Here is a 27,303-nt window from a genome sequence, read left to right as displayed (position 1 = left end):
GGAGGGGCAGTGTTGTTAGTTTGGGGCTGGATATGACTGGGTGAGCACAGTTTAAGGGGAGGAGTTAGTTCGACACGTGGGTAATGCATCAAGGTTTCGCAGGTGGGTGGGTCACGCAGCTTTAAAAAGGGTAGTTGGAAGGTGGACGGGCAAAAGAGAGGTTAACACGGCACGAGTCATGGAGAAGGTCGACATCAGGTACGAATGTAAACAGAACACACAAAAGAGCTTGTCGGGTAGGAATGTGAGCGGGAGAGAGTTAAAGTTAGTGTGATTTCATGCAGCATTGGGATTATAGCAAAGTATTGGTTTTAATTAGGGGGAGGTTTGAGATAGCGTTTTTCACAATTTAGGTTGCAGTCAAAGATCACTTTAGAGGATGCACGTTAAAAGGGGAGTTTTGTTATGCTAATAGGGTTTTAGAAAACAAACACAGAACATGGTGTGAGTTAGAAAGCATTTGTGTAGTGAATAGCTGTCTTGTAATTATGGTGTGGTGAGGGGATACAAACTACAATGTTAATACATGTTGAAAGTGTAACATTAACAGTAATGGAAACATGTGATACCCCTGATGGAGCGTAAAGCGTAAAGCGAAATGCATTGGGTTTGATGTAATGCTTGCATAATTTGGAAGACTCGAAATTCAGTACATGTTCATGTTTAAGCCTGGATTGGCAATCATGAAGTATTTAAATGCAGAAGTATCAATGAATTTCGTATCCCTGGCGTGACAATGAAGTTTGGATAAAATTTGGAAATAAAATGGATTACAAATTTTAAAACTATGGTGAAAGTGAATCATTTGGAACACTAAGTGTATACAGCTGTGCAACTCGTTTATGCCCAGCACGGAGCGGGCTATTGTTTCAGTATGGACAGTACAAGTGTGCAAAAGGAGCAGAGCACACTCGAGTGCATGCACGCTAAACCAGACAAAAAGCAACCAAAAATCTAGCATAAGACAAGAGAGGGAGTGCTTCAGATTCATGTTTGATGTATCCTATACTTACAAAGGAAATGACAAAAATATTGGGGGAAAAATATTGTTGACATTGAAATCGTTAAACATACAAAAATATTGTTGTTCTATATATATTTCTACTTTAAAGTAGTAAATCTTAAACATTTTAATATATAATGTAAGATAAAAACATTCCACTATTTTTAATGCTATATATAAATGTATATTTATAGAAACACACATATATGTATGTGTATTTATATAAATTATGTATAACATCATAAATAATACATATTTATTATACACTATATTAATTGTAATTTTATTTTCTATTTACTACTATAAAAACGTATCCATTATTAATCATAAACACAAACACACATATATGTAAGAAAACAACATAACAATATGCAAACTAATCAATACAAAAGTAATTAATTTCACCAATTTACTAAATATTAGACACCACCCAAAATATCTGTAGTAAAAATATTATAAACATTAAGAAATAAAATAAAATATTAGAAATATCAAAATAAACACATAATAATATAGATTGTACTTAAAAAATATACCATATAGTATTCCTACTCCAGTTTAACCAACAGTAGAGAAAGTGTTGGACTTTGGAGGGGCTACATTTACTATTCCCACTCCAGGCAATCCATCAGTAGGGAAAGTGTTGGACTTTGGAGGGGCTAGATTTTCTATTCCCACTCCAGTTTATGCAACACTAGGAAAAGCGCTGGACTACAGAGGGATGTTATTTACTCTTCCCACTCCAGTCTAAGTGACAGTAAAGAAAGTGTTGGACTTCGGAGAGGTAAGATTTACTATTACCATTCAAATCTAAGTAACAGTAGGGAAAGTATATGGTTTGCCCTATTAGCATTGAAAAAATATTTAAACCTTAATATAAAAATTATTAAATTAAATTAAAATAAATAGTTATAATTTTCAGAAAAATAAAAACATTTAGTATATAAATTAATAAGTAAGAAAGTAAAAAATCGCACTTCATAAAATCAACTTTGCTAACTACTAAAAAAGTATGAAATCATTCATAATAAATTTCATTCCAATTCATACATAAATCAATTCAAATAACTAATATCACACCACCAACAAACGCTCACAAACACCATTAGCTCAATAAGAAAAGTTTAAAAATTATATAAATATAAATAATATTCATAATTAATAATGAACACAATACATATAAATATCAATTATTGCAACAACAAAATATTTTTTCTCAACCAACTCCCCCCAGAAAAACGAAAACACATTTAACAATACATGTGTAACACACATTTAAATATTAAAATAAATATAAAAATAAATGAAACAGAATAATTACAGTCATTATTAAATTAATTTTACATAATTACTAATCAAATAATAAATAATGTAAAATCTAAATATATTACAACAAAATACATAATAAATCAATTTCAAATGCATGCATTTGCAATTTAAATAACTTCCAACCCTATCCCACTACAAATACCCTACAAGTCCAACAACCCGGTACAACACTATAAATTACAAAAAAAATTAGATACAAAATCTAGATTACTTAAAATTACAAACTATATTTAAAAAAAATTAATAACAACTATACCAACATTATTAGCACATCAAATAATATATTAACAAAAGCACATTAAAAAACATTTAAATAACTGAAACATTATATTTCTTCCTACTATATTACTGAAAACAATATTAAACACAGCAATATTTATAAAAACAATATTACTTACCCAAAACAATTATATTCATGACAACAATTTTCTATAGCACCAAATATTTGCACCACAATTTTTTTTCCAATATTAATGTGTTCCAATATATTGAACTCGATGTTTGCCTAAAAACAGTAAAAACAGGTGTTAATTTCTTAAGTACTGAGCCCTAAGGTCAGTGTCCTTGGACTTAATGATGTTTTAATAACTGTAAATATTATTAAAAGTAAAGCATGTGTGCCAGTCAGTGCCAAACTACTAGAGTGCCCCTTGGATGTTAACCTTTAACCATCACTTAATGCATAAAATAGGGTTGTACTACTCAATATCGACACCAACAATGTTGTGGTACAAGAATATCGAGGACAGAATATCGATGGACAAAATATTGAAAGGCAAGTGTATATAGGGAAGAATAGATTTACTATTCCCAACTCCACATTTATGTATTTTGAAAATATATATATATCGCATAAGTACATGCATATGCAGAGTTAGGAAAAGAAAATCAAGACATACCTACCTGTCGATATTTTTAAAAATATTTTGTCCTCGATATTCCGACATACCAATATTGTGAGTTTGATATTCATGACGTATACCATGAAATAGGCATCCAATAAATATGCTTACAACACTTCATTTGAGCTATCGCCAAGAACAGGTAAAGCTCTTGAGCCCGCCCATCTGCCACCTTTACTTAATTTATGACTTAGCTGATCTATTTATTCTAACAAGTTCTTCAATCCGTGGCAAACTATAGGGCATCTTCAATAATAATATTGACAACCCTTAAATTTTCTGACAGTTGAAGGTCTCCGACTTTTGACACGTGAACCCGCCCGGGAGATCTTATGTCCTCTTTACAAATAGCGACGTTTACACTTAGATGGTGGCAAATGCAAAGAGGAAAAGAATCCAAGGATGATCCCAAGCTGCTCTTAAGAAGCTAGCTGGGGAAAATCAGCATTAAGGTTTCTCAGATCATAATGCTAAACATCTTACCCAAAAGGATAGAGTAGTTGTTTTCCTAATAGACACTGCTTTGGACCCGATTAAAAGGGAGAAGGAGAGTGCACGGAGTGAGATATCAACCCTGCCAGTAAATATCGATAAAGAGGGCTGCTCTTTTTACCCTGTGCTGTAAAGTTCTTCTACTTTTTATTTCGAAATCTCCTTGGAAAAAGAATGAGTTGCATGTAGAATGTGATGTTTTACACACCAAATTACACACATTCATTGGACTTTACCACATGTTGTTCACCAAGTAAATTTAAGAAGATTTTACCTGACGAAATTAACAGGGGGAAAATTGCAGGTGTGCACTATCATTTGAGTATTCTGCAATCCGATTCTTGTGCAAATAGGGGTTGGCATAGGGATCGGAATTTACTGGCACGCGTAAAATCAGGGCCTATGTCGATTGCCGCCACAAACTCGTGGTCTTTTCACATCTATGGCGGGTTGAGGAGCCATCGAGCCTCACTACATATGAACCAAAAGGCTTTTCACCCAAAGTGAGGACCTCCCTGGCATTACCAAGATAAGCCTTCAATTGCACCATCAGGGCACCAGAGTGCAAAAGTGGATCAGGAGTGTCTTTTTGTATGTACATAACTTAGAGAAACGTTGCTGACAGCAGATCACTCACAAATTCTGACAACAATTTCATTTTATAGCAGATTTGGCTTCTAGGCCTTCCACTAACTACCGTGAGAAGTGTGATAGAGCAGCATGTGTGCACGGCCTTAACAAAACCCTTATTTGGAGGTTGTGTATTATCTCACAAAATGGCTGCCAGCCAACATTAGTGTCTATGGCGCATTCAGTTGACAGAGATCAATTTTAATCTCACATCCTCCACTTCCAGGGATCTCCGTGGCAACGCCTTCAACTGTGACTGTGAGGTGAAGTGGCTAGTGGAATGGCTGCGAGGCACCAATGCCAGCGTGCCTACTAGCGTCTGCAGCGGCCCCGCCAAGTACAAGAGTCAGAAGATCCGCGACCTGCCTATGAAGGACTTCGACTGCATCACCACTGGTATGATGTAAAGCTGACCTGTTACCCGAGTGATGTATTATAACTAACTTGCTAGTCCACAAAAACTCTAAGCTAAATGAAGCCACTCTACTCAGCCTCAGGAAGAGATTGTTGAGACTCATATCAAAAGCTAGAAATTAAATTATAATTTTGCCCAAAATTCTCTTAATTTACCATCTGCTGTGTGTATGAAATAGCAGGTTCATATTGTGCCATGTTTCCCTAGTAGTGGTGCAGTAATAGGAGTAGTAGCTGTATTGGTAATGACTCTAGTAGTAAGAGTATTAGTTTTCATAGTAAAAGTATTAATAGAAGCAGTAGTAGTGGCTGTGGTAGTAATGGTTTTAGTTGTATGAGAATTAGTTGTAGCAATAGGGGTAGCTGTGGTGGTAATAGTTGTCGTAGGAAGATTATTATTATTAGTAGTAGTGGTAGTAGCTGTGATGGTAATAGTTCTAGTAATAAAGGTACTAACAGTAGCAATAGTAGTAACAATTGAGTTACTAATTATAGTAGCACTGCTCTGACTAGCACTGCTATTACTAGTAGTATTTGCAGTACTTCTAGTAGTAGTCATAATAGCAATAGGTGTATTTTCAGCAGTACCAAAAGTAGTACTTGTACTAATATTGTGGTCAGTCATAAAAGCGCTAGTAGAGGTCTTTAAGGAGGAAGCAGAAAAATGCCAGGTGTGGAAGCATGAAGTTTCAAGATTAGATATTGCAATCCCTGTGGGTTCTGAGGGAAGCAGGCTGGAGGCAAGTCCTCTTCTGATTGTGTAACATCACTTCTTAGTTTATCGTGTGTTCTTCATGGAACCACGTATCAAAGCGCTATGATTCCATTTCAAGTTTTGGATGTAGAGTAGGTCGTTCTCTTGTAGAGGTGACAAATGCATGGAACTGCCTTACATCATCTTCATCAGGTTTTTGTGTTTAAAGTAAGTCACTCAAACAGTCCTGGAAGAAACATGGCAGAAAAATGTAGGGTATGAGCAAATATGGCTGCAGAGACAAAGGCCCTCATTAAGAGTGTGACTGGATTTGATGCTGGGATACCGGAGGATCAGAATCTCATTTTCTGACCAGTATGCCCACACAAAGGTCAAAGAGGGAATACCTGCACAGAACCAGTTCTACCAGGTCCTTTCTGCACACTTTTTCCCAATTCCATAAAGAAAACTGCTGAAAAGTGTCAGCAGGAGGGCCGCCAGTAGGTGGGAGTGTGGAGATTTGAGGAGGATTGGGACAGACTAACTTATCTGGGTATTGTCTGCTTTCTCTATGCTGCTGAGGTTTGGAGGGCCTGACCCCGGCAGCATATAAAAGGATATGGTGTTGCTGATCTAGGAATGATCAGGTCCGGAGACACCCTGTATGCTGGTGGCAGACTTCCATGCAGAGTTATCGCTCCAAGGGAACTTCTACCACTCGTAATAAGGGCAAAAGATTGTGTGAAATGTTGGGCGCTGTGGGCAGGATGGCCTGGCGATCTTTGGCTGGTAAGCATTGCTCTGTATCTCATCAATGTTTAACATATGTGATGGAACTCTCTGTGGTGTCATAGAAAATGTGTGTGTGTGTGTAGATTTGAGGCTATGCCTTGCCAGTAAAAAGAAATGCAGGCAAATACACTTTGTTATTGTAATTAAATGTACTTATAAGCCAGTGCTTAATTTGAGCTGGTGGTTTACGATGCTCGGCACCGGCACTTAATTACCAATGCCTGCACCTATGAGAGTCTGCCACATGGTGGCACTGTTTGTCTAATTCAGAGGTTAGCACACCAACAGTTGTTTATTGATTCAATATGCATTAAAAAATAACTGATATCTGCCGCCCAAGACATTCTTGTAGCTTTGGGGGAATAGTCTCAGTTGTCACACTTGTAGGTGTGTGATGGCAGTAGTTGTGTTAGTACCATCATTGGCAGCACTATCAGAGGCAATGGGTGGTGCAAGCTGCAACGACCTCTTGATGAGGGCCCGGCACTTATTTTTTTACAAATTAAGCACTGTTCTAAAAGTATATTTGCACAGGTAAAAGTACTTACAAATAACGCATTGCCACTCAAATAGCGAAATTACAGCTATTGTTTCACAGATTTTGTTATAATTACTCTACAGAGCGAAAGAACTGAACCAATACCAACAAGCCTGTTTAATGACATCTTATCTCACGGCACAGATTTAACCCTTTGTGCCCCTGTTCCGCTTAAAAAGACTTGTTGAGAACGTCTTCACATAAAACAGAGCGGCTTAAGTCATATTGTAGTGTAGTTCCTATTTTCCCAATAGGCTCTGCGCGTTGGAATAACATAAACAGCAGTGTAGACGTAGGACTGAGGTCATCTAGGTCTCTACTGACTATGTTAAACTTAATTTAGGTTTGCGCCAGCTAGCTCAGAGGTCACTGGAAACTTTCTCGAATGAAGAGGGATGGATAACCTTCCCTGGCTCAGACAAGAAGGGATTCAGTTTCCGACAACCGCATAAACATGACAACTTTGCTCCCTCAGAATAAGAGTATATCTCTAGAGTCGTGTGAAAACAATAGACAGATATTTCACTCAGTCAGCAGTGCATACTTAGTTTCACCAGAGTGCAGAGAAATAGAGAGACGGGCGTTTTCAATAAAAGGTGTTATTTATTGAGCAGTCTTCTTTCTCATACAAGAGAAGTGAATTGCCACAATTGCAATACTTAAAGTAAAGTAAAGTGCGTACAGTAAAAGTAGTATTATGAAATAATACTGTAAAAGCATTGATACGGTTTCTTAGCCATATGATACTTTAAAATTGATAAAATATATACATACATATATACATTGGCTAAAAGGCTCAACTGGTGCTTCTAACTAAGCCTACCCCGGTGTACCTGACCTAAGCCTAATACTCGGGAAGGGACAAGTAAATAGCGATGTTAAGTTAAGTTGGTTAAGAAAATTTTGCCAAGAATCTGCATCAAGAATTCTCCTAAGGGTTTAGTCAGCTCTGTACCTTGGTAATAGAATGTGGGAGGTCTGGTATCTCTTTCTTCAGGACTCGATATCCCAGCAACCCGCAAGGATAGGCTGGAAACACCGGAGCTGGATTTTCTCGGCTGGAGAAAAAGACAGCGTCTCTCTCAGTGCCTCAAACAGGAGGGGCGGCTTCCATGGTTTGGAGCAGAGCGGCCATCTACTTGCTCTCGGGCAAGTAGATGGCCGCTCTGCTCCAAACAACCATGTGTTTGCTTAAGGCAACTGTTGGTATTTTATACCTGAAAGGTGCCGGGTTTTGACGTAAAGTTGGACATAAGACGTCACCAAGAACTAACAGTTCTTGCAGGACTTCAGGAGTTCTTGTTCAAATCAAAACAAAAGCAGGGGGGGGTTTCCAGGGCTGCTGGAGGCTTGGTTTGTTTAAAGAACGCGGTGTGCTTTTCTAGGAGTCGATGGGAGTAGCCATGCTGTGCTTTGGATTGCATGGGCTATTACTGAATATGAATCTGATTCTTATGCCGTTGTCAGGACATTATTGATTATAACCTCACAAGGGCATAAATCGGGAATATCGAATTAGGATCCTAGATAAGAACAAGACAATACAAGCAGATCGCAGAGAGTAACATGCTTTTTATTATTATTATTGATGGAGGAGAGGACCATAATGACCCATTTGAGGCATTATCCCTTGTGTGTCATGGCCCATCCCACAATCAACGGTAATAAGTCACTGTTAGAACTGGGGGTCACTAGTTGGCTAAGGTAGGTACCTGTGAATGCAAGTGGCATGCTTTGGTGTAGGCTTACCTCTGAAGAAGTTCTAGGGAGAACAAAATGCATTAGGAATTCACCTCATGCTGTTCCAAAAAGAAATAAAAGCGGCAAATAGAGAGTTACATGTGTGCCTCATTTTCTGTCCTGAGGGGGAGAAGTGTGGAGCTGTTTATCAGCTTGGTTCTGCCGAGGAGCGACGCACCACCACAAGAGCGCCATCATCGCCCGACTTTGAACCGTCTGTGAAGATCATTAAAATATCAAGGGCGATGCGGTGCTGCCGAAGACTGGCTTCGGTATTTGACCCGAATGAGTCTTGAAAGTGGACTCTAACACAGGGTAACTATGTGCCATAAAAACAATAATTAACAAAAGTATTATACTCGGAATAACATGTTTTAGCACCGTCCACTGGAGGGATGAAACTTGGCATGACCGTTTGAACCACAGGCCCCATAATGCATTTCAAAAGCATTCCAATAGAGGAAAGACAATCATTCAACTAAGGGCAAAAGACTGTGAATGCAAGCGGCGTGCTTTGGTGCAGGCTTACCTCTGAAGAAGTTCTAGGGAGAACGAAATGCATTAGGAATTCGCCTCATGCTGTTCCAAAAAGAAATAAAAGCGGCAAATAGAGAGTTACGTGTGCGGCTCATTTTCTGTCCTGAGGGGGAGAAGTGTGGAGATATATATCTATATATAGCTATCTATATATATATATATATATATATATGTGTGTGTGTGTATATATATGCATGTATATATATATATATATATATATATATATATATATATATATATATATATATATATATATATATATATATATATATATATATATATATATATATATGTCCACACACACACACATATATTTAAAATAACATAGCATTTAGTGTCACCGTAGAATAAATACACATGCACACATTTATTACTACAGTGCAAAGGTAAAATTGTAGTTTATTACCACAGCAGAGTGAACTTGAGATCAGAAGCCCACTGTCTTTGCCACTGTTTTACTCTAACCGGTGTCTTAAATAGTTAAAGTGCTGGAGCACTGCTATTTTACACACTTGGCCAGGGATAAAAGGTTGCTTTTCGCAGGACATTTAAAGCCAGCATGTCTTAACATATCTAATTAAACAACAATACATGACACAATAATATACACAAAGCAACATAACAGAATTAAAACATAACTGACCACAAGCCAACAAAACATTCAAAACAAACGGCAACACAACAACCACAGTACATAACAACAACAATTTGCTATAATGCAGCACAAAAATATAGCAGCACAAAAAAACGAGCACGTCACAAGCAAATGCCACATAATAAATGAGCACAAACATTCTTGTCACACATTTTCACCTTCAGAAGCCTGAATTTATAATACAGCGGTGAAAGGTGTTTGCTTGGAGCATTCTTGGGAAATGGGAACATGGATGAAACATGGATGGAGTATGGGGCCCGTCATATGATTTTTCCAGTTGTTTAAAGATTGCCCTGCAAACAGAATGATGTGTAAGTGAACCATGGACTGACATAGAAAGAAGCTGGAGGAGTGGATAAGAACTATCAGAGACCCTTCCCAGTGTGGGAAAGGAACAACTAAAAAGATGGTTTTGGCGGTCCTGGGGAGTGGTGCAGCAGGCAATTGAACAAGGGATGCTCTGTTGACCGATAGCATTGCCATGAAATGAGCATGGAAAGGTCGAGGGGAGGAGCATGTAGAGTTTACTTTGAACACACATAATAATACCATTATTACTTGGATTGATAGGATCCTAAGAATGTTACTAAGACCACTTGTTTAGAAGAAAAGATTCACACATACTGCACTGAGGCCAAACAAGAACATCCTCTTTTAACAGATTTTGCCATTGTTTTTAAAGTTCTTCCAGTTGAATATATTGTTGGGTGATGTAGGTAGAATGCTCACTAGAATAATGCCTCCACAGTGAGATATATTTTGGCTGGTATGGAGGAACATATCACAATTGACATGCATGTAGAAACAATGTAGGTATGTTCACCTGTGATATAGTGCAATTTTCTATCTTTGGCTTGGGTGCAGTCATCAAACAAGTTGCACCACTGGTCGTATGGACCTTTAGATATCGACTAAATGTGTATTCTGGGAGCTAACATCAGTGCAACAAGTCAAATTATAGTGAAACCCATTTGACTCTATGAGAACAACAGAAAGAATGGTTTCCAAACCATCATGGTGTATTAGCAAATCAGTCAAAGTTACAGGCTTTAACACCTTGGCTGCGGCTGAAATTCCGCGCCAGTGCTGAACATTCCGATCGCGGGCGTGGTCATGACGGCTCCCAGCCGTCATCAGCAAACGCCCACCGTGACTCATGACGGCTGGGAGCCGTCATTAGCACCGAAAGGGTTAATCATTCAGGAAATCAGTTGTAAATTCAAGCATGAAGTCCATCTATTCAATCTAATAGGGTAATGTCAGGCAGATGGACGTATAAATCATTTAATAGTACAAAATGCAAAGCAGAGATAGTATCAGTTCCATGAAGGAACTTCCCCAAACAAAATGCAGTGTCTGAGGACAAGAAGGGGACATCCTAGGCAGAAGGCGTCAGTCTATTAGTGAACCAAATGAAGGTTCAGGGCAAAAGAAGCAGAGGCGTCCAAGAGTTTTGCTCAAGAATCAGGGATATCAGCAGAGTTATGTAAATGTCTTCTCTCGGCAAAGTCTGGATAGGATCTCCTATATCATTCTAAGACACACAATTAAATACATTTAGATCCTTCGAAAACTTCTTCCCATCAACTCCTTCTAACTGCGACTAATCAGGTTACGTCGTCTTCTTGGAACAAATAAACTCCCCTCGTCCTCATCATCGAACAAAACCTCACACAGCTGCACGACCTTGGATGTATCATAGGTTCGGTCTGCCTGGTACAAGAGGATCTTTCTCATTATTGCTTATTATTATTACATTTCTTATATAGCGCCAGAATCGACCCCCGAAGGGGTATCTCCGCGCTTGCCTTGGGAACCCGTCCTGGTTTTTCCCTGTGAGATAGCCCCTACTGGGCATCCCCAAGGTGAAAGCCAGGCATCCCGCCGCGGGGGGGCCGTTGTGGAGATTAAGCAAGCTTAATGCCCAGAGTTGCAGAGTGTGAACCCATGATTAGGTCAGGCACCGAAGCGAGAACTATCGAGTCCGTGGACATTTGAGCTCAACACCCTGCCGCATCGGGAATCGAACCCTGGTCCCAGGTCTGACCTCTGCTTCAGGGTCTGCCTGCTCTAACCAGTGAGCCACACTTCTCCTCATCCCCATGCATGGTATAAATCACGAATGACTGCTAATTAAAATGATTACTTCTAACTTTCTCTAAAAGAAAACAGTAAGCTCCTCTTCCAACTAAGCTAACTAAGGAAAACATACAATCACATTTCAAAATAAACATTATCTTTAACAGTGAAAGTATTTAGAGCAGCTCAGCTGAGACCTATTCACATTTAGGCCAAAGTTAAGATCGCATATTTTATTAGGCTTGAATATAATATAAACTAATGATAATACTTCACTTATACAAAGTGTGGCTGCTTTATATGTATGCGGCCACAAAGGAACACATGCATGTTATTAAAGATCATAAAGCATTACATTTTCGGGCTTCCACCTGTAAAGACCAGCCTTGTATGAGCATATTCACAAAAATAAATATCGGTGATTTAAATATGATGTAAATTGGCTTAATCCCTGTATTAAGTGGTAGACAGTGCTTCATTTTCATTTTATACTTACTAAAAATCCAGAGGTGGGCTTGTTGTAAGGAAAGCATCTGCATGACAAAGACCTAGACATGTTAGGGAGGAATTGACCGAGAAAGGTTTATCAGAGCTGCAAAGATAAGAAGGCTGGGCTTTCAGAAGTGGCAATCTTGAAATCAGGTTGCTCCCTGTCTGAATAACAAAGCCAAGGCCAACATTCCACCATCGGTGGGTACAACACATACAGGCATGCATTTACACACAGGCAGACTCAAAGAAACAGCAGTATTTAAGACTTTGGAAATACTTACCTTAACTTACCTTAACTCATCCTCTCGGTAGTGAGCCTTTCCTCATGCCTTTTCCAGTTCCCATGATGTGAAAGGTCCCGCTTTAGTGAGTATGAGTTAGAATGAGCAAGTGAGAGAGTATGAGAGAATTAGAGTGAGTGAGGGGGAGGGAGAGGGTGAATGTTATGCCATGTTCTGTGAGCCATTTATAAAGCAGATCTGCGACATAGAAAGGTATCCTGGCAGTAGAGAGGGAGTGAGTATGGGTGAGAGTGTAAGAGTGTGTTTGTTAGTATGTTTTATGCTTGTGAGTTTGCCACTTGCTAGGGCGTTCTCAAGATCATTCTTCGCTTACGGTCACATGCTATCACTGGCAAATTGGAATTAGGGAATGCACACATGGCAAAATGTAGGCCCTGTCATACTGAAATGAATTCTTGGCATATGTGGGTCACCTGCAGCAAAATGCTGGTGCTCGCATACTGGAGGCAATTCTTGGCACGCATGGCATATTGGAGGTGGGGGAGAGCCAGACTGAGGAAAACAAACCAGGAGAAAATGTTTGCTGTGAGATATTGGAGGTAGTTTCTGACGGATGTATGATTTTTCAATGCATACTTTTACCACGCATACCATTACAACAAAACTTTTACAACGCAGGATCCATTACAACGCATGCCATTACAACGCATGCCATTACAAGGTAAGTATGGTTGAGTATTTTTTATTGTAAGTGTTGGATAGTGTAGGGGTTTAATTTACTATTCTAACTCCAGGGGGGCGTAACAGTAGGGAATGTGTTGGAAAGTGTAGGGGGTAAAATGAAATGTAATACTTACCCATACTTACGTTGTAATGGAATGCTTTGTAATGGCATGCGTTGTAATGGACCCTGCGTTGTAGACGTTTCTTTGTAATGGTAGTGCGTGGTAATAGTTGCGTTGTAAAGTATGTTCCCCATTTCTGACCAATGGGTCACCCACGGGATATGAGCAGTATCATTGTCAAAACTCAGGTGCTGGCATATTGCCTGTAATTCTTGGCATAAGGGAGGTTGCTTTGACAAAATCGGGCACTGCAACACTGAAGATAATTCTTAGTATGTAGGGGACACTCAGGGACACTCATGGCAAATGTTGAAAGAAATTAGGTGAGCCCGAGGCAAGTGTTATAAACCACCTTTTTTGAAAAATCATCAGCCACACTGCATCATGACTGAACCTAAAGGGTCTGATAGGACTCTATACTCTAAGGCACAGTTAGTGTGATGCAGGGATTACAAAGAGATTTGTAGCACTGTCATAAAGCTCTCTGTCAGAGAGCTGTGGCTTGTGATTTTAAGCCCCACCATTCAAACACAGAGACAGATGGTTATCTTTGAAAGTGGTGGGGTGTTCTCCTAGCTAGGAGTTCACTCCATTTTTTCAAAATGTGCCTTGTCTTTCCCTAATGTTATGAATTACCTTCATTGTGCCAATGCCACCATTTTGCTATGGGTATCCCCTTATACCAAGCATGACAGAAAATATTCCAGTACAGGATTTTTCATTTATATTACCAATATGCCGTGGGTGGCCTGTATTTCAAACATTACCTCCAGTATTTCAGAGCCAGCATTTTAGCATGGGTTGCTTCCCCCAAACCGCCCCTCAGCCCTAATATGCCATTTCTGCATTCTCTAAGGCAAAGAATTACCACCAGCATGTCAGCACCAGTACTTGTCATAGGTGTCCTCTTAAGTCAAGCACTACTTCCAGTATTTCAGGGTCTGCATTTTGCCTTGAGTGTCCCGCTTATGGCAAGAATTACCTCCAGTGTCCCAGTGCCAGAAGTTTGCATACTAAAACTTTCCTCCAGAATGTAAGCACCAGCATTTTTCTTCATGGGCCCCATGCCAAGAATCACTTCTAGTATTTCAGGGCCTGCATTTTGCCATGGGTGCCTTTTCTTATGCCAATAATTATCTCCAATAAGCCAGTAGCAGCATGTTCCCTTGGGTGCCGCCAAAACCTCAGAATTATATTGAGTATGACATGGCCAGTGGCAGACTCACAATCATAAAACACTCAAACACACTCATACTCAAACTATTTTACTGTCATTCATACTCCCTCCCTCTCTTTCAAGTTACTCACGATAACTCACACTCTCATACTTACTCATTTCCACTCATACTCGCTCGCACTCACTTTAATTCACATACAAACTTACTCATGCTCACTGGTTCTCTCACTGACTTACAAACACAGGTACACACAACTCACCCTTTCACATTCACTGACTCTGGAACCAGGTGCAACTCCACGTGTAGCACCATTGATTGTTACACCTCTGACTCACTTTTACACCCTCTCACAATCTCCAATAAATCACTCCTAATGAGTTCACACTTCTTGACTCATTCCCTCACACCTCACACCCCCTTTCACTGTCTCTCAAATATGGATTCTCACTTTCTTTCTGACTGACCCTGTCAAACAAACGCACACACCCAGTGTCACAGTTGAACCTGGCCCTCTCTGCAGGGTCACCCCAAAACTTTCACCTTTACCCTTCCTGGTTTCTAAATCAGTTTTTGCTGGCCTTTAGGACTCTGTGCACTTTACCACTGCTAACCAGGGCTAAAGTGCTTGGGCTCTCTACTTTAAACATGGTAAAATTGACTTACACCCAATTGGCACATTTAATGTACTTATAAGTACCTAGTAAAGTGGTACTACATGTACACAGGGCCTGTAAATTAAATGCTAGTAGTGGACCTGCAGCACTGATTGTGCCAGCCACTTAAGTAGCCTTTTAAATATGGCTCAGGCCTGCCATTGCAGCCAGTGTGTGCAGTATTAAACTGCTATTCTGATGAGGCAAAATAAACCTTTTGCCAGGCCTAACCATTTTGATAAATATAAGTCACCATTCTGAAAATGCCACTTTTATAAAGTTCAAAACAGGGCACTTGTCTCGCACTCCTCGCTGTCCCACTGCGAAAAGTGGGATTTATCCCCCAAAATAACCAATTCATCCCTGTTCTCTTCAAATAAACCATTGATTCCTTTAATTGATACAATTCCTTATTTCTTAACTTGCCCTTATTCAATTCATCACTACGGAGACAGTAAGATTCCATCTGCGTATTTATTTAAACTTTTCATTCACCAGCTGTATGGCTGTTCGGGCTTTGTACAATGGCTTGTTTTTTACAGATGCATCAGTTATGGAGTAAACACAGTATTTTCAGACCCAATGCATTTCGAGCCTTCAAGGCTGTTTGTCAGGAGGTACTATAAAAAAAATGGAAAAAAACAACTCAGCTGACTAATCCATAAAAGCAAAATGATGAAACATTAGTGTAAAAACAATAACAATAATGTGAATATGAGTATCTCAACCCGTGACCCTCCTGTGTCCTTCCCGTGACTCAAAACAAACTTCTATTCTGAATCTCGTGCCCCAATTATCACCCTGCTGAAACCGAACAACCATGAGTACTTACCACCCATATCATTCAAACTAATCATCCCATTTAACAATATTCCCATTACGAAAACCTTCAGTGATTTCACCCCACTTCACGTGAACCGTCTCCCTCCATCATGCGCTCGCCAACTCCCTCGCTTTTTAAACCCCATACCTCATGAACGTTCCGTCAATGGCCCCTCGTGCAGTCTTCCATCAATATTCGCTTTCCGGAAAATCCGCCCATACCTACAACTGTGTATTCACCTTCGGGCTTTAAATACCCAAAACCTGTAACGCATTCCTGCCAATACTCTACTCCTAATTCCCACTCACTCAAGACTCCAACTCCCATGATGCACCAAAACAACGCACCCTACGTCACCAAAAAACACTAATTTGTGTATCCGACTAGCCCCATATCACGTCATAAACGACTCCCAAAGTACAACTAACACTGTAAAAATAATATCCATTCCAATGTACAGAAGACACTATACTGAAACATAACCATAAACTAGCATAAAGTGAAAATGATAGCATATTCACAGACACCAAACATAAATGAGTGATACAAACTCCGAACTCTGTTTGCATTAATCAGCTAAAATTGTTCATGAAATGTTCAGTGATGATGACTGAACTCCACTCCATAGTTCGACTGTCTCCGAGGTGATAAACTCTTTTATAATATTCCAGATCCTTTAACCGTCAATTCATCAATAGGGTGCAGACTCGTTGAGGCGATAAAATGCAAATGCCAAACAAACTCGTATGAGAGTAGGAAGGAGTGCACACTCATACGAGTTTGTTTGGCACTTTTATATAGTTGCCATTTTCTTGTCCCGACCATTTGATGCCTGCAGCCTGTTTCCTGGGTTACATGGATAGACGTAGTTAGCTTTTGTGTATTCCTCCAAGACAGTATCACAGTAGAGGCTTGGGTGTTTTCTCGAAGGGCCATCCTAACTAAAGGAGTGGAGCTGAGCTGTCACCCACCACACGTTCACTTCAAAGTCCCTGGCCCAGCTACACAAAAAGGACTTCTGAATAACCAATTGTGCCCCGACACAGACAGGGACCAGGCCAAGGAAGCAAGGCATACCACACATCTTCTGTAGGGGAAACATTCCAGAAACCTCTCCCACGTCAAAAGGGACACCAGGTATAAACATGGGACCCCCAGTCCCACTTTTCAGTACACTCCTAGAGGTGTGGATACTACAGAAGAAGGACTGCCCTGCTGCCATATGACTACCCTGCTGCTTTAGGCCTTCCCTGTTGTCTGAGAAGGAAGACTGGACCTGCACCCTTCATCCCAGACTGAAGAGTCTCCAAGGGTCAGCTGACTCACCTCCGGTTCTGAGCTACAGAGACACAACAAGCTCCAGAGGCCTCTCTGCAACTGCCCAGTTGAACTGCCTTAATGGACCTGCCTGAGCCCTGCTGACCTCTGCTGCAGTGAGTTCCTGATCCCCAAGAGGTGCTTCCCAGGCCCTGGACCCTTGGTGTGGCATCAATTGAGTTCCTTCTTGAAGAAAAGAAGAAATCTTGCAGTATTGGGCTCTTCACAACAGCAAACGGGGCAGTTCGGGCCAAGATCTTGCCGCCTGTGTGGACCGCCAATGAGAAGCTCTGGTGAACATGATTCCTTGTGCTAGAGCGACTGCCAGTGAAAACCGGCAATGCGAGATCTGCAATTTGCGCTACAGCAGCGACATCCCATGGTGAACACCAATGCGAAGCTCCAGCAATGACTGTCTGACAGCCAACAGGATCTTTGACCTACAGCGATGACCATCTGTGACACCCAGCCTGCTCCTCATTGCCTTTGCCACCACAAACGGAACTCATGGTGCTAGACTTTAGAAAGTAACTTTTTCAGTGGGACCAACCTGGTCCCAATATCCGCCCACACTCCATCGTGGTCGTCCTGAACTTGTGACTTTCACCTGGTCTTGCACAACCAGATAACCATGGTTGTCACTTTGTTCTTTTAGGTGCTATACTTATCATAAATCTTTAAAATTGCACATCTTCTGTTTTATTGGAGTTTTGATTGGATTTTTGTCATTTTGATCACAAATATTTTATTACATTTTTCTCTATTTTTCTAGATTGCTATGGGATTTTCCTTGTGCTGGGTTTTTACGTCTCTAAGTTAAGCCTGACTGCTTTTGAGGAAGGCTCTCGCCCCGTCAACCAAAGTTCTCACAGTCATTCAAAATCACACACACACTTTTGTTTACTTTCCTTGCTTCCTTTGCTGGCAACTTGGAGGCTCAGTGGCATCAAGAAAGCAGGAATCATCAAGCCATGATTCCTAACATGAAGCCAGATAGAGCAGCAAGGCCAGATTTGAAAATGGGAAGGCCCACCTCAATCTGCTATAATTTCTTGATAGGACAAGAAGCACAGTCCTATAACAACCTGGGACAGTGCTGGGGAATCCTGCCCATGCTGCACTTCGTGGCTTCATAGTGGCCTTCGGGATTCACTGATGTGCATCCTGACAGCCACAATTTAGCAAATATTCTGTGCTGACTGAGGCAGGCATAGTATGTCTGCTAAATATAATGGATTTTGCCTGTGTGAGGGGATCTTTGCTGAACTCATCACACATGCACAATCCAGACATCCACCTATGAAGTGCTGTGTCTTTAAACATCACACTGCAGCTGGATTGTGCCTCAGCACCCTCAGCTTCTCCTGCCATCAGGGGCCTGGAGACGAGGCTGAAAGGGCTGACATGCCCCCTCCCTGAAAACATGAGGCTTGTTTTCATGAACAGTGCTCAGTTAAATCGTTAGCAACAGTCAAGGGGAAGGAAGTGGCGAGTCACAGAGGTGCTCTCATCCCTTTTTTTATGTTTTTTTTTATTGAGATTTACTGATGTCATACAAAAAGGTGTATACAAATTCGTTATATAATTATTCCTTTTAGACCATAAAAAAAAGTCATGTTACAAGTTAATAACAGTTCATTAATAAATACATGTAATCCAAAGCCAAGCTACTAAAATCCCACTGCTCTCATCCCACTGTTAACCTTACATTTCAAATTTCCTTTTCAATATCCCCTTCATTTTTTGCTTTCTCCTGGATCAATGATCATGTCTCCCTCTCTCCCTGCTGTCTGCTGTTCGTATCACATGTACCTCAATCTCTCTTCAGATTTGCTGGTGTACCAGACCCTGCCCTTCCAGTCTGTGTCGGTGGAGCCATTTTTGTACTCCAGTGATCTGTATGTGGCCTTCGCTCAGCCCAGCACCAGTAGCTGTGTCATCCTTAAGTGGGACTATGTGGAGCGCAAGTTGCGTGACTTCGACAGGATACCAGGTAAGGATAATCCCTCCGTGGGTGTTCAGCAAACCCAACGAGCTAATTTTTAGATGTGTTGAGTCAAAGATCAAAGGGTTATTTTCGGAACATAGAGAAACTATTTTAACCTTTTGAAGCAGTACTTAAATATTCCACTAAAGTCCTCTTTATGAGTGGCCCAGGTTGTTTACCATTTCAGGCCTCTCCAACATTCTTAGTGGCCAGATGTACAACAGTTTTGAGCGTGCGCACTCGGGTCTTAGACCCGTTTGCGCACGCTAAAAACCATGGGCCCATGTACAAACAGTATATTGCGACTTGCAAAATACTGTGTTGCGACACTGTATTTGGAAGGGGCGATCGCTTCCAAATAGAAACTCCATAGCCATGTACGAATGTTTTGCAAACACAATTGCAGTTGCAAAACACTTGCAAATTACCACCTACTTCAAATAGGTGGATCCCTTCCCCTTTGCAAATGCATGCAAAATGTTTTTTTAAGGGCAGGCAGTGGTCCAGGGACCACTGCCTGCCCTTAAAAAATCAAACTAAAACGTTTCATTTTTTTAAAAAAATGCATCCCGTTTTCCTTTGAGGAAAACGGGCTGCATTAAAAAAAAATCTGCTTAATTTAAAAGCAGTCGCAGACATGGTGGTGTGCTGAGCCCAGCAGGCCCCCCATCCCTGAGAGGGCCAGCCATTCCAAATGGGGCACGCACAATGTGAGTGGCTCATTAATATTCATGAGCCTTGCATTTTGCGACCCCATTGGGAATCGCAAACAGTGCCCAAGACACTGTTGTAAATACCAAATAGCGAGTCACAAATTGTGAGTCGCAAAAGCGGCGCAATTTGCGAGTCGCTATTTTGCAGGTCGTACATCTGGCCTTTAGTGTCTCTGGGTCTAGAAAGACAAGGTTTGCAAATTCCAGAAACAGTTATTTTGGGCCCAGAGACACAAGGCTTGGACTTCTGAACATAGCTGCATGAGCTTAGGCAGCTGCTGCACCCTGGGCCTACCCGCCAACATACTGCAGCAAGGGGAGAGCAGTAAAGGCAGTCCCAGCTGAAACTTGACATACATTTCCCTCCAGCCAGTACTCTGCCCCCTACACCACAGCCCTAAGAACAACCCCCACATAATTTTCCATCTGCCCCGAGCGGGTTCGTGTATAGGTATGTTTTTCTCTATTCAAGGGAAAATAATTTGTAATCCCCAAAAGTCAGGTGTGGAGCTATGGTTATCCCTGCTCCCAAATAAATATGAAGGCCTTGTAACGAGGGCTTATGTGCTTTATTCAGCACTCCACTTGAACAATATGATACAAATAAAATAATTGCAATGTATTGTATTGAGTTGTAATTGCGTTTATAAAGCGCTTACTACTCCTGGCAAACCATTAATGTGCTTTATGCTGGGTAGTACGCTACTACGTAGCCCAAAGTTAGTGGTTAGTCTGGTGGGTATTAATTATTGTTGTGAATTTGTTAGTTACTGTGTTAGCATTGTTCTCTGTGGAAACTGCTTTAAGTATTTCCTACAGTTGCTAGTTGTGGTTTAAAATAATATGAGTTAAGTGTAATTATTCGAGTGCATTCCAGCTAGTGGAAAAAATTGAATAAGTGAAGAGGGTGGAGCAGGTAAGAAATTGTGAGATTGCAGGGAGACGTTACACAGAGGTAGAAATAGTGATTTATGGGAGTGGGATGAGTAGGTAGGTTTGGAAAAATTAGGTACCGCGGGAATAGTTATAATAAATAGAGTTTATAATTTGTAAGGAGGGGGTATGGTTAGTTTACTCAAGTATAGTAGAGAGTAAAGAGGCAGGCATGTGATAGAATAGGGTACACTCAGAGACCCTAATGTAGGCAGAGATGAAGAGTATTGAGAGTATCATTCAAATAGTAAGTAGGAGGGAGAAAAATCGCTATCTATAAACCAGGTTAATTTTCATAGTTTTTTGGGGGGAATATTGAGAAAGGATACAATCTGACGATGGATAAAGAGTAGAAAGAAAGGATGACATTTGATTAGATGTGGACAGGTGATATATATGTTGTGCGTCTTTGGTTGTTCCATTTGGCTGTTGATGGTGTTGATACAGTGTGTCCATTTTTACATAGATATTAAGCATTAATGTTTGGCTTCTTACATGTTTCTTTAATATTGGGTATCGAGTTATGTTTAATGTCTTGCTTGCAGCTTGTTTAAGTTTGTCTGGTAAAAGTGGATAATCCCTGGGATTGAGTTGATAATTTCATTATGTATTTTGTTTGATATAGGGGCATGTATGGCAGGATTCTAGAGGTATGTGCTTCTCTCTGATAATAGGGATTGTTTATATAGGCTTCTGTTGATGTCTCTATTCCTTGATCTTACAAGGCCTGGAGGGTCTCTGGCTGAAGGCAGATAATGAGAATGTGTGGATTGTTTTGGGAATTATATTGAGAATAACGTGGTCTTAACCACCCTTCTGAACTCTAAGTGATTCTCAATTGCGCTGATCTTGGAAGGTAGTGCTAAAAATGGTGTTCTTTTAAGCTCAGTGCCTGGATGGAACGTAGATTCCTGGGTTGGGAGTATTTTGTGATTTTCGTTTGAATTAATTTGAATAGCCCTCTGTGTGATGCACAACAGATTGCAATAGAATCTTCCTGCTTTTTGGGAGCCAGTTTAGTACCTTCAGGAACAGATTGACGTGGGTGTATATATGTTCATTTAGAAGCACACATGAAATAACATGATAACATTTATTTGCTGTGTATTAGCAGTATTGAATGAGCTACATATAGATCAAGTCAGCTGGGGACGCAGTGCTCTGGTGCATAGAAAGTGCAGCCAACATGACAAAAGATACATGTAAAACAAACTGATAGCCGTCAGCAGGGGTACGGCAATAACGTCTGCTATTTTCTCCACAAATTGTCAACATTTTATGCTTACCGGGAAAACTTTAAGTTTCAATAATTTGTATTGGTCTTTGTAGAGCACTGAATGTGGACAATACCACCTTAAAATTGTGACTTAATTAAACAGTAGCTATAACTACCACCCAGAAACCCGCTCCGCCACACAACATCCCATTCACCCCAATTCTCCCAACTCCCCTCCTCGCCTCCCCCTTGCCTCAGACATTTAACACCAGACAGTTTCGAGTTGGGTTGGCAGACTGTCATGAGGCCCATCTCTGACACGGCTGAGTCTTTCTTTCATGCTCGCCAGGTCTCAATGTTGTGGTTAGCTGATCAAATAATACTCTAGGACTCTGAGCACTCAGTCTTCTGCTGCAGCTTAGGGGCATATTACCAAGGGATTTATCTCCGCTTTTTTGGCTTTAAAAGCCAAGAAAGCGGAGATAAAATTATCTCCCTATTACCTAGCTGTCGCTAACACCAGTTAGCGACAGCTAGTAGGAGATAGCGACCATCTTGGGCCCCGCTTTGCATGTCAGAGAAATGTATCACTAATGACATGCAAAGTGGGCGTGCCAAGATGTTAGCGACTGAAAACAGTCGCTAACATCGCTATCTCCTATTACCAACTTTTGGAGATATTCGCGCTAAGCGTGAATATCTCCAAAAGCTAACACCTGCCCTGAGCAGTTCTTAGCCATGTTATCCAATGGGCGGTGGATAACATGGCTAAGAGCATTAGCTCGGTAATGCATGAATATCACTGACTTTTCAGCGATATTCATGCATTGCGGTCGATTTTTATCGCATTTGCCATAAACCTTGGTAATACCAAGGTTTATCTGCGATAACAAATTTTTCACGCTAACCAAGCAATAGCGATAATTATCGCTATTGCTTGGTACTATGCCCCCAGGTTCTCAGTGGTCTTTTTACTCCATCAACAATGGTTTCCACTTGCGCCAAAAATGTCTCTCCTTCCCTCCAGCTACTTACACTAGATTCTCCATCACCAAGAGCCACGATTTTTTTTCAAAATCCATTTTAATTGATGGGGTGATCTTAGGGTCCCACAACATAAAAATCACCAGTTTTGCCACCAACAACAAATGGAATATTATTTTCTCTGTTTCATGTGTGGGTGATACGTTACTTCAGAAGGGCACCACAGCGGGATCACTGCTCCACATTATGCTAAGGCTGAGCACATTGCCTCAGAGACACCTGTGAAGGTGTCCAACTGTGGACATGACCAGAGGATATGTTTACTGATACTGTGGAGCTTTCATAGTAAAGGAGAGTGGGTATCACTGTCCTCTACATGTAGGCATGTCATTTTCATTATTAATTTAAGAACAATCACATAATTGAGCATTAAATGAATAAACCCGCTCCCTCACTAGTCAAAGTTTTCAGATTGAAAAATGCAATTTTTTACACTTTTCTGAAGTATTGAATAGATCAAGTTTTCTATTCCTGCCTGTTTCAGTTTTGACACGTATTCTGTCTGCACCTTTGTATTAAAAAGTGTGTTACTTTCTTCAAAAAATCCTGGTCTGGCTTAGTCAGTCAGTTTTGTGTATTATGGTAAATGATTTAATACAGAGCTAAAATATCGCTGATGGACTAAAGATTTTTAGAGCTGAGAATTTTAGAATCTGCTGTTGAGGATCTGGAGGAACTGGTGAGGACTGATTTGTTTTTTTTGAGTCTTCTGATAAGTTGGTGCCATCAAAGCTTTTGATTAGCTTCAGCAGCTATTGTGTGCACATATTCTCCAAGTTGGAGGTACCAACATCCAAGGAAAAACCTTTTTATGTGACCTGAAAATATGCAGCACACAGCCAACAAGCATGTGCACTCTGTTTATTTCTAAAATATACAACGCCTCACTACATAGGCTACCTTTTCTACACCAGGCACAAATCAATTCCAGATTACTTGTTTTTTTAAAACCAGTTTTGATTACTTTTGCAGTATTTTATGCACCTACATAAATGTGTTAAATGTATACATTACATTGCTGTTAATATTGCATTTTTAAAAAAGTTCCACCCATGGAGTAGATTTGGTTGCATTAGTGTCGGTTTCTTCCTTATTTGCCATCCTTATTAACAAAGATTATAGAACTAGGAACAACAATGTGTATGTGTAAATACTTATAAATGCTCACACCTTTCCTCTATCTCTTGCAGCTCGCTCTGCCATCTACTGCAAGCCGTTGGTGGTGGAGTCCCAGCTGTTCGTGGTAGTGGCCCAGCTGTTCGGTGGTTCCAACATCCATCGATGGGACAACAATGTGGACAAGTTCATCAAGATGCAGGATATTGACCCACGCAAGACACGCAAGCCCAATGATGTGGAAGCCTTTTCCATTGACGGTGATTGGTACTTTGTCATTGCAGACAGCTCCAAGGCTGGCTCCACCAGCCTGTATCGCTGGAACCAGAATGGCTTCTATTCCCATCAGACCTTACACCCCTGGCACCGTGATACTGATGTAGAGTTTGTGGCGGCAGACGACACGCCCAAGCTCATCATTTCCAGTAGCTCCCAGGCCCCGGTCATCTATGAGTGGAGCCGATCCCAGAAGCAGTTTGTCCTCCAGGGGGAGGTAGCTGAGATGATGGATGTGCAGACGGTGAAGCACTTTCGTCAGAAGAAGGAATCTTACCTCTGCCTGGCTCGCTACATTGGTGACTCCAAGGTAGTAAAGTGGGAGGGGCTGCGATTCACAGAGATGCAGACCCTGGCCTCCCGCGGAGCTATGGCCATGCAGCCTTTTCTCGTTGGCTCACGTCAGTACATGGCCCTGGGGAGCGACTTCTCCTACACGCACCTCTACCTCTGGGATGCTGAGCAGCAGAAATTTGTGAAAGTCCAGGACCTGGGAGTCCAGGCTCCACGTGCCTTCAGTTTAGTCACTGTGGGGGGCTCAGACCTGGTTTTGGTGCCCAGCTTCAAGGGGGACACTCTGGTGTACAAGCATGTGGTGGTGGATCTTAGCTCATAAGGTATGCACCCCTCTTTCTCGTTACAAGGTGGGGCCACAAAGACCAATGGATGGTGGACAACTAAATTCTAGAGGGTGTGCAATGGCAGACTGCAGATTTCAAAGGATGTTGAGTTGTACGTTTCGCAAGATCCGTGGATCACTACATGGCTCACATCAAGAAACATTTTCTAGAGAAAGCCCTGTGCCTATCCGCAAATATCGCCCAATCAGAGGACATTGACTGGAAAGGGTAGCATGCGAATGTTGATAATAAAATGTAAACTGCAAAACAACAATGTGCTGACCAATGTGGAAGTCTAGGGGAACATTTGTGGGAACGCTTTGTAGTTTGCCTGGCTCTGTCAAATCAATGAACACTTGTCATTTGATACAGTATTATAGTGAGGTTGTGGGCTTCTGTTACGTGACAGTGGGGTCAGTGGCGCTGTGGGCGCATCTCATTTGACAGTGTGTCTAAATGGTGCTCTGGGCTACTGTCATGTGCCAGGGTCAAGTCAATTGCCCTTTAAACTCATATCATGTGAAGGGTATTAGTTGCATGGGCTTTTGTCATGTGGTAGAAGGGACAGAGGGATTCTGGGAAACTGCTCTCTGACAGGTAACGATATTTCCAAAGGTGACGTGGTGTGCCAGTGGCACTCAGGGTTCCAGCCAAGTAAAAGGTCAGTTGTGCTCTAGTATCCTGAGATGTAAAAGGAATCTTTGTAGGTCCCTGAACTCCTGTAACATGACAGGTGTATTTGGAGAACTTTGGACTCTGTTGCGTGATTTGTGGTTTCCATCGCTCTTTGGGCACCCATGATATGGTGCTGTGACACAGTGGCTACATTAACATCACCTTTTGTTATTTGCTAGAGAATCTATGAAGGGCCCTGACACTTAAACTACAAACCCATATTTTTATTACACACTGTCCTAAGTTTGGACCCACAGGATAAAAAATTGTAATAAAGGTTGTAGTTAACAAAGACCAAACTGCATTTACTAAAAAGACAAGGCTACTATACTCCTTGCCAAATATGGCATATAATACAGCCGATTAGGTTGAACGTTTGAGCCCTAGGTATGGAAATGTGTGACCAATATTTCAAGGAAATATTATTAAAAGTTATTTGACAAATTAAAGTTGTGGTGAATTTACTCAGGTAATTCAAACTGTAGACAAAGGCATGAGAGTGTTGATAAGTATTAATGGCTATAACCTGGAATTCAAAACATTAGTAAAGGAACTGAAGAGGATGGCTGCTCTCGCTATTGATGTCTAACATCAGTCAAACTATTAACTCACAGCATGTCGAGGAATTTAAAGCGGTTGTATTTGGCAATTCTGGAAAAAAGATGAAAGTATGCTGGGATCACACCAAGGTTCACCTCGGATCCTGCCAAAACAATTCTAAATTGATGAGGTAAAATCTTTCATTGACTTCATAGAGTACATGCTAAACACCCAGAATCCTTTGGTCTGGCCCATGTCATGCAGTAACAGCAACAAAGTGATGGTATGACTGCTTAAATGAATCTCAGCCACTGCTCATTGCTGGGGCAGCATTTCAGGCCATCATTGTTCACTCATTATACCACTCTAGTCAGAGACATGCCAAATACAAATCAGTCTCGGCCTGCTCCAGTGAAAACAATCCGGCCAGAACTAGTAGACCAGGTCCTGTGAAGATAGAAACCAGACTGCGGTGCTTGGGTTTCTGATTACTTGGGCATCATCAGTGAGGTGTAGCTTGAATCATGTGACACAGTGAGAACGGTATCGTTTCTGTGCATATTGGTCACACTCAACCACTACCTCAACTTCCTCCTTCCCACCAGGCAACTGTGCTCAGCCTCACTGGTCCTCAAGCAAGTACCCCGCATCCGTAGGATCATGTCAGGAGGACGCTCCTTCTCCAACATGGTCTCCAAATCCTGGAAAGACCTGCTTCACCACATCAGGACAGGCCCATACCTTTTTGAATTCCGCTAGAAACTGAGCACCTAAAAGACAGATTGACCTACTCCAGCGCCTGGATACCTTTCGGTGATAGTTGCGCTA

The 27,303-nt window shown here is 41.1% G+C and overlaps 1 protein-coding gene across 1 annotated transcript in view; it reads left to right on the top strand.

The window, feature by feature from the left end:
* The window catches only part of LGI3 (leucine rich repeat LGI family member 3), a 121,893-nt gene extending 95,509 nt beyond the window's left edge, over positions 1 to 26,384 (top strand). Inside the window, exons 6-8 of the mRNA XM_086944800.1 lie at positions 4,583 to 4,752; positions 19,184 to 19,348; positions 24,439 to 26,384. Of these exons, the coding sequence (XP_086800926.1) occupies positions 4,583 to 4,752; positions 19,184 to 19,348; positions 24,439 to 25,256 (1,153 nt within the window). The 3' untranslated portion in view covers positions 25,257 to 26,384. The remainder of the gene's footprint in view (positions 1 to 4,582; positions 4,753 to 19,183; positions 19,349 to 24,438) is intronic.
* Positions 26,385 to 27,303: the final 919 nt, after the last annotated feature.

Source organism: Lissotriton vulgaris, chromosome 11 (assembly GCF_964263255.1).
Source record: "Lissotriton vulgaris chromosome 11, aLisVul1.2, whole genome shotgun sequence".
In the NCBI taxonomy this organism is placed as follows: Eukaryota; Metazoa; Chordata; class Amphibia; order Caudata; family Salamandridae; genus Lissotriton; species Lissotriton vulgaris.
Note: the sequence above shows the minus strand (reverse complement) of the source record. Positions and strands in the feature narration are given on the sequence as shown.